Source organism: Megalobrama amblycephala, linkage group LG17 (assembly GCF_018812025.1).
Source record: "Megalobrama amblycephala isolate DHTTF-2021 linkage group LG17, ASM1881202v1, whole genome shotgun sequence".
NCBI lineage: Eukaryota > Metazoa > Chordata > Actinopteri > Cypriniformes > Xenocyprididae > Megalobrama > Megalobrama amblycephala.
Genome location: NC_063060.1, coordinates 6,129,484 through 6,140,503, shown reverse-complemented (window position 1 = coordinate 6,140,503; position 11,020 = coordinate 6,129,484). Strand labels below are relative to the sequence as shown.

At 35.9% G+C, this 11,020-nt stretch overlaps 1 protein-coding gene across 1 annotated transcript; it reads right to left on the bottom strand.

The window, feature by feature from the left end:
- Positions 1 to 1,629: 1,629 nt before the first annotated feature.
- Positions 1,630 to 4,682, bottom strand: LOC125251030 (SLAM family member 9-like). The gene is made up of 7 exons (XM_048163900.1): positions 4,583 to 4,682; positions 3,679 to 3,987; positions 3,143 to 3,403; positions 2,888 to 3,010; positions 2,309 to 2,349; positions 2,076 to 2,213; positions 1,630 to 1,918 (listed from the first exon to the last, which is right to left on the bottom strand). Exons 1-7 carry the CDS (start codon positions 4,629 to 4,631, stop codon positions 1,772 to 1,774), a joined length of 1,068 nt encoding a protein of 355 aa, XP_048019857.1. The 5' UTR covers positions 4,632 to 4,682; the 3' UTR covers positions 1,630 to 1,771.
- Positions 4,683 to 11,020: the final 6,338 nt, after the last annotated feature.

Genomic DNA, 11,020 nt, shown 5'->3' with positions numbered 1-11,020 from the left:
CATCAGTGGCAAGACTGAGAAATGATTACAGTTCTCCTGGAATCCTGTGGTGTTACACGCTAGATTCCATCTCAAAATATTTTAAACAGCATTGTGCAATTTTTTTATAATAATTGTGAATGTAGTTTTGATGACCTCATGTTATCTGTGAGATTCCATGGATTTTTTTTTTTTTCAAAAATGAATCACGCAATGCCACACTACATGGACAAAAATTTAATTATATTGGTGAAAAACTGTAATGCCTTAACAGTCTTTGTGTTGTGTGTAATATTATACAGTTTAGCACAAAAAAATATTTTTGACAAAAGCTTGTTATCTTGGTAACATTTTTAAGAGTACAGTGTGCAATTTCTCTGATGCAACCAAACAGGTTTCCCAAACGCATTTATGCAATAGAAAATGTTTATCAAAAGACTATGAAATGATTTACAGGACTGTGATTTCTTGTAATACACTTGCAATTGAGCATTATTGTCTTAGAATCTAGCTGCACAAATGAATAAAAAAACTACTATATTACCAAAATATTTTTGATAAAAGGTTCAAGTTAAACAAGTTCAAAACATAAGGACAGACTGCAAAAATAAAAATAAATAATGAGTCAAAAATAAAGAAACTGAACAAGAACAGATACAAGTGGGAGGAAATGTTATAGACATACTTTCCAGGAAGTGGTTTTCAAATCTGAGATTTTGCATTCCTGTCTGAGTCACATATGCAACAAATTTACATCAAAAATACATTTACTGCTGGTTTTATTTAAAGGTGCCATAGAACACGTTTTCACAAGATGTAATATAAGTCTAAGGTGTCCCCTGAATGTGTCTGTGAAGTTTCAGCTCAAAATACCACATTGATTTTTTTTTTATTAATTTTTTTAACTGCCTATTTTGGGGCATCATTAAATATGCGCCGATTCAGGCAGCTGGCCCTTTAAATCCTCGCGCTCCCTGCCCCCAAGCTCTCGACTGTCTTAGACAGCATAAACAAAGTTCACACAGCTAATATAACCCTCAAAATGGATCTTTACAAAGTGTTCGTCATGCACCATGTCTAATCGCGCAAGTACAGTATTTATTTGGATGTTTACATTTGATTCTGAACAAGTTTGATTGTGCTCCGTGGCTAAAGCTAACATTACACACTGTTGGAGAGATTTATAAAAAATGAAGTGTTTATGAATTATACAGACTGCAAGTGTTTAAAAATGAAAATAGCGACGGCTCTTGTCTCCATGAATACAATGAAACGAAAACATTGAATGAAAACAATGGTAACTTTAACCACATTTAACAGTACATTATCAACATGCTAACGAAACATTTAGAAAGACAATTTACAAATATCACTAAAAATATCATGTTATCATGGATCATGTCAGTTGTTATTGCTCCATCTGCCATTATTCGCTATTGTCCTTGCTTGCTTACCTAGTCTGATGATTCAGCTGTGCACAGATCCAGACGTTAATACTGGCTGCCCTTGTGTAATGCCTTGAATGGCTGGCATATGCAAATATTGGGGTCATACATATTAATGATCCCGACTGTTACGTAACAGTCGGTGTTATGTTGAGTTTCGCCTGTTCTTCAGAGGTCTTTTAAACAAATGAGATTTATATAAGAAGGAGGAAACAATGGAGTTTGAGACTCACTGTATGTCATTTCCATGTACTGAACTCTTGTTATTCAACTATGCCAAGGTAAATTCAATTTTCCATTCTATGGCACCTTTAAAAAAAAGTCAGACTACTTTTATTATGCATGCTTTATTCCAGTTTTGGAAGTACAGATTTATCCCCAGCTGGCGATTTATTGACCACAGCATAAATTGTGTCAGATTTTGGTTCCTTCTCAATGGTAGAGTAGATAGTGGCTGCTGCATTGGGCTGGCTCTTCTCTGTTAGTGTTGCACTCTGAAATAAAGAACAAATCAAGTGCGTTCATTAAAACATTTTTCCAACACATAATTGAAACATCTACAGGTTCTCATGTGCCTGAATATCAAGACCTATAATCCAAATGATTTTTTTTTTTGTAGTAGTAAAAGTAGAGTAACAGTTTAATCTTTACAGAGTCATGATTGGGTGAAGTCTGGTTGCTTTCCACCGTAACATCAGGAGTTCCATGTTCTCTTACAGTATCATAAACTGTGGAATGAATTTTTGATTTCTCCAATTTATCCAGCGAGCTTTGTGGATTAATATTCTCCTGCAGACGAAATCCATTCAATATCAGACTCAAGCATGTATTATCAGTGGTTAATAAAGGAAAGTAATATGAAACTTACGGCAACTTTTTCATACCGTATGTTCATCATTCTGCTGGTCAGGGGTGTAAGAATGATCTGAAAACATTTGAAATCTCATTAGACTCTCTTCAAATACAATAGATTAAAGGATGTTTATTACAAACCTTTATTATTGAAAGCACAACAATTAAACTTTCGATAAACATCATTCTAGCATTTAGAACTTTAATAATTAGGGCAATTGGTGGTTAACCGCACTGAGACTGGAGGGACATGGAGGTGGAAAAAAAATATGAGATGGGAGAGGAAATAAAAGGTCAACTGATATGTGAAAAACAATACAAGGGAAGTGAAGTTCTTTCCGTTCCTAGGTCTTGCAAAACTACTTTTGGGTCAGAAAATACTCAATTCAATTTTGATGTCAAACTTTAAGTAAGGACTGTTGAAGTGTTTTTCTTACTGCTGAAATGCTTAATGGATGCGGCATGAGTTCATGAGCTTTGCGCAAATAAATATGATAATTATATTTGTTTCATAAAATGATTAAAACATTTTTTTTACATACAGTACATATGTGAAGTCTTTTATTTTCAGACGACATACTCTTAGCATGTTAAGATTAGACAGGCTGTACCTTTTTTTCTCTTGTAGAGACACCAGCCGATCACTGATGCCAACAAACTCATTGTCAATAGGCAAATAAGGGGGATAAACCACAAGGGAAGCGCTGATTGAAAAAAAACAGCTCGTGGTATTTCTAGACATGAAAGATAAAAGATTATTATAAAAATAATCAGTTTTCCAGAGAATTTTCAACAGGCATTGTTTAGTTACACTCTCTCATTCATTTTCTGTTTCTTCATATGTGGAAGAAGTGGATAGAATATACCTTGATCAACAGGGCAGAGTTCATTAACCTTTTTTATTTCAGTCTTCCAGCTCACTGGGTTGCTATGGTTACATATGATGTAGTCATCACTGCAGTTCAGTCTTAGAGTGTAGTTATCAGATGATGTCACTTCCTCTGGAGAACAGCTGCTAATCTTATAGATGGAGTTGATAGTAATGTTACTTCCTTTACATGTAAAGCTACAGGGGTCAGAGCTGGACAAGTTTGAGTTTACAGTCAGGACCGGAGCTTCCACTGCACCTGAAACATGCATATTAAAATGTTTTTAAGACTTTTGCTACATACAAAGGTGCTAGAACTTGACAACCCACTAACACCTAAACAACTAAAATATGTGCAGCAGTTTTTAAGTTAAAGAAAAAAAAAAACATTATCAATAGAGAAATGGAAAATGTAAAAACAAGAAAAATATTTGAAAGAATATTAGAATTTTGCTCTATGTATTATTATTCAAATAAAACAAACAATACATGATCTTACAGTTACACCATATAAGCAATACAAATCATACTCACCTATAACAGATACTCTGTATATAAGAATATTTTTCTCAAATTCTCCACTTGCTCTTGCTGTATAGAGTCCACTGTCTGTCTTTTGCATGTTCTTCAGTGTGAGAGAGAGGGTTTCATCATTGAAATCAACTCTGTCCTTGTAGGAAGGGTAACGCTTTACTGTTTTAGTTCCATTAGTATATCTAACAATAACTTCTGATTTTTCATTAGTCCAGGAAAAAAAATCAAACTCTGGTAGTTCTTGTGTCTGTATATCCAGTTGAACAGAATCTCCCGTCTGAACAAACACAGAGATCTCAGCACTGATCCCTGAGGAGAGAGAACATAAGCATTTGTTTAAAGGACAAAGTTTAGTAAGTTTGCTTACTGCTGTTTTCATACATCAATCATACAGCTGCTACAGGCTAAAGGTTTTAGTTGGAATTTAATTTACTGGTTTTGCATCGTACCTATAAAAAACAAGATCTTTCTCTGTAAAGAATAGTTGAAAGCCAAGTTTAAGACCAAAAAAAAGTCAAAATTCCCAACCAACAATAACACTAACCACCAAAACAATGCTGATCAAATTACACAAGTACAAGGGCTTATGAGTATTCCACCATCATACAATCTCACAATGCAATGTGATTTGGTTATTTCCTTTATTTCTGAATTTTTGCTGATAATAAAATCCTGGCAATGTTTTAGTTAAATATTTTTTAAGTGAAACCAAGATCATTTCAACAAACTCAGTTAATCTGTTAAAAAAAAAAAAACAAAAAAAAAAAAACAACAGTAAATAAACATTAAGAATGAAGTTATTTTAGAGAGAGTCTTAAATCTGTCGGTCACTTCAGTCATTGTCAATAGATAAAAATAGCATTAATCAAAAGTTTATTTATCTTTGTAAAATAGAATTTTGTACCTGAATTGTAAGTTAGAAGAGAAATGAACAGGATCAGCCTACATGCCATCGTAGAAAACAGAAATGTCTGTTTCTGTGTGGGTCTTTCAACAGAGGAAATTAAATGTGTGGGAAGTAATGTGACTCAGTCTCAGGACCACAAATAGGAAAAACTCTGAAAAGTGCAAATATGATTTTTTTTTTTTTTTTTTGTGGCTAAAACACCTTGTGTCATGTGAGAAGAAATTCACACCTGAAGAGTCAGAATGTAATGATGGCCAGAACTACACAGGGGTGCGTTTCCCAAAAGCATCTTTAACCAACTAACATCGCAAGTTCCGTTGTTACTTACACAGTTCAACGATTTGGTGTTTCCCGAAACCATAGTTCAAATGAACATTCGCAAACTGCATCGCAAGCTTGTGTGGTTGGAACGACAGCTCTCGAGCTGTGGTTAGAAGCATAGTTTCTTGATTTTATGACTTGTGGACTTAATAAATAGTTATCTTGAGCAAAATAAGCAAGCTGACATTAAGTACAATGTATAGCCTATCTTTTATTTTGAATATATACACATGTCATTTATATGTTTTAAATCTTGTCAAGAGATTTAAATAGGGATGTCCAGATCCGAACACGTGATCGGAAATCGGGCCCGATCACGTGGTTTCAGACTCGATCGGAATCGGACGTTACCTCCCGATCAGGACTCGGATATATATGTATTAGGGCGTGCAACGGTTCTCAGTAAAAAATCGAACCGTACGGTTCTCCACTTAAGGTTCGGTACGCACTTGCACCGCGGTCCATCTCGAATGACGACGCATCTATTGGTTAATATGGTTTGTTTAAAATAGCAACGTGGAAAACAGACAGACAGAGTTCAAATAATGTATGTTTCAGTCGATGGATGCGCAAAACGTTACAACAACGATAATCAGATAGCGTGGACAAAACAGTCACTCTTTGTAAACTGTTAACTGCAGTGCCTTCTGCTCTAATGTCCAGTCATTTACGCCGTCATCACCCGGGTGTTGATAGCATGTTGACATAATTTTTGAGACCTGACAGCAAACTAACTAATTTAAGCCTTGCTGATTTAAACCTTCAAGAACAAGACGCGAAAGAGAACTCGCACGCGCTGTGAGAAGATTTGTGTGCGCTCATCCGAAGCGCGCACACGCTTATTTCAGTCAGCGCGCAAATACTGAGTTCTCTTTCAAGTCTTGCGCTTCAGCGGACAAATTCATACAAAAATTATGTCAACATGCCCGTCTTAGCGAGTATCCTAGCAAACATAGTCGGTTATGTCTTAAGTGAACGTATATTAGTCGAGAAAGACAGCGCATGTCTAACAGTATATGTACTGGTTCGTGCATGTCTTCTAGGGAAAAAAAAACTATTCCTGCTGCCTGTTTTTAATGTTAAATCAAACAACAAATAACAAAGAAATCACTCACTGCTCTTGACTGAATAGTTTTTGTAACTTCAATAATGATTAATCTTTATTTATTTTATACAGTAAAGATAATATGCAGTGATATTTTATATTTGATTACTTTATCCATTTTCTGTACGTGAAAACGATTGTTAGATTCCTGAAAAACCTGAAAAGCACTGTTCCTGGATCTGTTTTTTTCGCTCTTCTTTATTCTTTTTCATGTATTATAGAAGTATCGGATCGGGACTCGGTATCGGTAGATACTCAAAATCAAATGACTCGGACTCGGACTCGAGGGCAAAAAAACGTGATCGGGACATCCCTAGATTTAAAGCACCATTTTTGAAGAGTGCCATGTGCGTACGTGCTCTAGTACGTCAGAACAAGCATTTGATTTAATCTGGAAAGCAAAATAACTGAGGAAAATGCCCGTAATTTATAGCAGAAATTCTAGCATTAATTCGATCTCAAACTAATTCATTTAAAGAAGTTATTACGCCATCACCTGTGTGACGTTATTCACCACCGTGGTTGAACGACAGGTTTGCGACAATGCGGTTTCGGGAAACATTCGTGACTTGCTAGTTGGTATGTTCAATGAGCATTGTACTATCTTTGCGTTCCAAATGGGATATATCGCCCTCCGTAGGGCGACACGGAGTAAAAATAACCGTGGCCGCCATATTGAAGGGTCGTTCGAAGTGCCTAAGTGCTCAAAAATAACCACTTCAAAGGGCCCTTCAGAATGAAGGATTTCGAAGGGTAGGCCTACAACTGATGGACACTTTGGGGCTCCATGATCCTTTGCACAGGGAAGTTGTTTGACGTCACAGAATGGGTGCAGGAGGCTCGGAGTTCGATTTTTCCTATAAATGTATAGTATTTTTCTATACTACTGTAATATTTATACAAGTAAGATTTGGTACATTAATATGGTCAAAACGACATTGTACTTCAACAAAAGTACTTTACAGCTCCCTTAATCAGTCCTTTCAAATGTTTAAAATTCATAGATACAATATACAATATGGTGCAATAAACCAAAAATAAATAAATAAATAAACTAACGTTAAACAAAGGGCACAGCTTGCACAATCTACTCCTCCTTGATTATCACGTTAAGATGACGCAGAAGTGCGTTTGAAGGGATTAGGGCATAGGGTATGGTAGTTCAGCAGGGAAACACACCCCAGCATAGTCAAACAACACAAATATTTGAGATAAATGAACATTGTTTTTGTTCCACAGGATTTCAAACTTTTTACTACAGCCTGTAAATTTAGTTTGATTGAAGGGTTGTATTCGATCTGACTTCTTTACTTTAAACTCACCAAGGGTGTTTCTTTAGTGTTCCACTTAACGGTTCACCCCTCGACTACTACTTGACACCTGCACACATCCTGTTTACACATTAGGTTAAGGACTTTAACACATTGTGTAGCCTACATGTGGTGTTTATATCCTGTGATGGTCACACATCTTTTCCCTATAAACATTTTCACATCAGAGTTAAAAACTAATTCAGGGGACCTTTAGTCATTACTTAAATATATATATTGTTGTGAAATAAAAAATCAAGTTCTGAAATGCTGTTAGACTTTTTACTTGTAATTGTTATTTTATTGAGCTTGGATGACACACAAATTATGCCTATTGATTCGATATACTATCATGACTTAACATTTTCAGTTAATAAAAAATTTATTTAATTTTAAGTTCTGTTAATGTAAAATACAATCTGATGACGTGTAAACGTGTTTCATTGTTTTGAGTTGTATGAACACTTCTTTTAATTTAGACAAACTTAAGTTAAGTGAAACTGGGCTGGGATTTCTATTTCCCATCATGCTTTGCCCATGGCACTTGAAAGGGAGAGTAAATGCTAAAATTAAGTGTCATATACTGTTTTTTGCACAAGATTAATGGTAAGGGAGATTTAGCGTTTTGTAATTAGTGTTTTGTTATGCTAATTTAGAAGAGTTTCTGTTAATGTGGGTTTTTGGAGATTTACCATCATGGTGACAAGCGGTGCTTGGTAAGTTCATGTTACTTAGAAATGCGTTTTATTGTGTCCAAAAAGCGTCTTCACTTTACTTAAAACATTATGTTGGATCAACTCAAAATATTGCTTTGAATTAATGTGATTCTCCCAATTGGCTTAAGTTAAAAATTCTAGTGGAAAACGTTAACATTTTTTTTTTTTTGTTGTTGAATCAATGTTTTATTTTTTTAGAGTGTTGCATTCGCATCTGTATGAATGTAAATAAATGAAGCATAAAGTCTATGTGGAGCATGAAGTCTCCTGTATTCAAAATTTTATCTGAAATACTTATCTCTCATCTGTATAAAGCTTGTATTATTCATTTTATTGATTGACCAGTTTAACATAACAGAAGTATCAACACAATTTCATTTACATAAACATTTAGTACTTGTAATATACATTGTTTCTCCTTGTCATCTAGGATTTTGTGGTTTAAAGGACAACTCCAGATCTCGAAGGTGAAAACAAGTCAAGTCAAGTCAAGTCAAGTCACCTTTATTTATATAGCGCTTTTTATAATGCAGATTGTCAAAGCAGCTTTACATTGATAACTGGTACATAATTTTTGCAGCACAGCAGCTCTTCAAGAATAGTGTCAATGCAGGCAGATCAAAGCACTGTTGAATAAATGTCAAGAATACTGCTGAATATCAAATGTCAAGTCAAATGTCAAAAACAGGTGAAAACGGGTGAAGAGAATACCGTTGACCATCTCCTAACAAGGCCACATATTAAGGTGGGTAGATTATATGGTAAGACAATCAATGCTTGTAATCAAAGTATTGGATGTAAGAGAAATGGGCAGGAATAAAGATCTGAGTGACTTGGACAAGGGCCAAATTGTTATGGCAAGGAAAGGCTGGTCAGAGTATCTCTGAAATGGCAAGGTTTGTGGGTCACTCCTGGTCAGCAGTGGTGATAATTTACCAACAGTGGTCCGAGGATGGACAAACTACAAAACAAGGCACAATTTGGTGGGCGCCCAAGGCTCATCAATGCACAAGGGCAACACAAGGTATCCCATCTGATGTTCAACTGAGAAACCCTGGGTCCGGCCATTCATGTGAATGTAAATTTGATGCTTGCCAGGTAGACCAGGTACACCACTTCATGACAATGGTGCTCCCACGTGGAAGTGGCCTCTTTCAGCAGGATAATGTACCCTTCCACACTGCACACACTGTTCAGGAATGGTTTGAGGAACATGATGAAGATTTAAAGGTGTTGCCCCTGGCCTCCAGATTCCTCAATCTCAATCCAGTTGAGTATCTGTGGGATCCATGGAGGCCCCACCTCGCAACCTACAGGACTTGAAGGATCAGCTGCTAACATCTTGGTGCCACATACCACAAGACACTTTCAGGTGTCTAGTAGTGGGCCAATGCCTCAACAGGTCAGCACTGTTTTGGCAGCACACAGACCAACAGCATAGGCAAAAGAGATCTTATTTTAAACCAGTGGTGAGCTTGCAATTTGTGTTCAAAATCAGGGTATAAAACTCACAAAAACTAGGAGTTACAAGGACATACAATTTAGGTGGTATAGAAAACAACATAAATGTCATGTTGAGTCTCTGTTGCTACTGTTGATATTAACTCTGTCTTTCTTTTCGTTATAGTTTTCACATAAACAGAAGACCAGAAGCTGAAGACCTTGTGCATCAATTCAGCCTCTCTTTCCCACGTTCGGAGCTTATCAGCATTGACTTGACAAACTTATTCCGAACGCTTCTAAAAGCGGGCAGAGATGCACATCTGTTTTTACTGTGTTCTTTGTCTGTACAGAAGTTAAAATTTAATTTAAAAAGTCTGACAAAGGCCTGGGCTGATTTGATCCTCTCCTTCATCAGAGACTGTCCCAGTCTAACAGAAATCAGGTAAGAGAAAGAATTTATCATGACGTCTTGTTACTGCATGTCAAATTATGCAAAAGTTGTTACTGTGAATGTTGTCACTATAAATACATTTTGTGTACTACCAAACTATATTCTGCAGTGGCAGCAAAAAAAATGATAAAATGCATAAATAAACACACCTAATCCAAATCCTTTGTTGTTCTTCATTATATTGAATTAGGGCTAAAAAGGCTCCTGTCTTTTGTCAGGAAGTGAAAAAGAGAAAGTGAAACATGAATTTGCACCTGAGGCTTAGAATAGCTTTGCCTTTACAGGGCACTTTCAGCTGTACATCTGCCCTCATTCACAAACATTATGGTGATGGATGTGTTCGAATAAATGTTGAAAGCAAAGTATTGCTGTACTATATGCTGATTGTAAAATGTCATGTTTATACTATAGCTAGAAGCCGACTGCTTACTAGAGGAGGCAGTAAGTGTCTTGCAGATCTCACAGCCAAGGCCTGGCTGCACACTGACTTTTCAACTTGTTAAAATACATTTCCCATATTTTGTCATTTTACATAATTAAGTGGAAGCAACTGATGAACAGTGTAAGAACAAATATTACCAAAACAGTCTGACTGAACTTTGAGAGATGTCCCAGTTGTGGAAAAACTCATATAAACTTATAAAGTTATTTTGCATGGTTTGTTATAAAGGTTCAGATGCTACACTATATATATATATGTAAAGCTAACATCATATCTATTCTCTGGAAGCCAGTCAAATGTATAAAATCCTAATATGGATTATTTTTTTTAATTTTTTTTTTTTATTTTTAAAAAGTTTTAAAAATATGATTGCAGTATGTTAAAATTTGAAATGTTTTGCTATGTGAGGGTTTTGCTCCATATTGCCAGTATTTCTTTCAGATTTTTGGCCTAATCTATGTTATGTCTGTCTAATAATCTATTGTAGAAATAGTTTATGGTTATGTCTAGAAAATAGCTGACTTTCTAACAGGGACGTGCACAGGGGGGTTGCTCAGGTTGCCCGGGCAACTGCCCATATGCCCTTCTCGACTCACGTTGCCCTTCCGAGGTGGAAAAAATAAATAAAAAATCGTACAATGGATGCA

Bases quoted from the DNA above. Each gene is read 5' to 3' on its own strand.
- LOC125251030 (XM_048163900.1), bottom strand. From the start codon at position 4,631: ATGGCATGTAGGCTGATCCTGTTCATTTCTCTTCTAACTTACAATTCA. The intron at 3,404-3,678 runs GTGAGTATGATT...TGCATGTTTCAG, and splicing joins ATACAGAGTATCTGTTATAG to GTGCAGTGGAAGCTCCGGTC. The intron at 1,919-2,075 runs GTAAAGATTAAA...TCTTTATTTCAG, and splicing joins CTTCACCCAATCATGACTCT to AGTGCAACACTAACAGAGAA.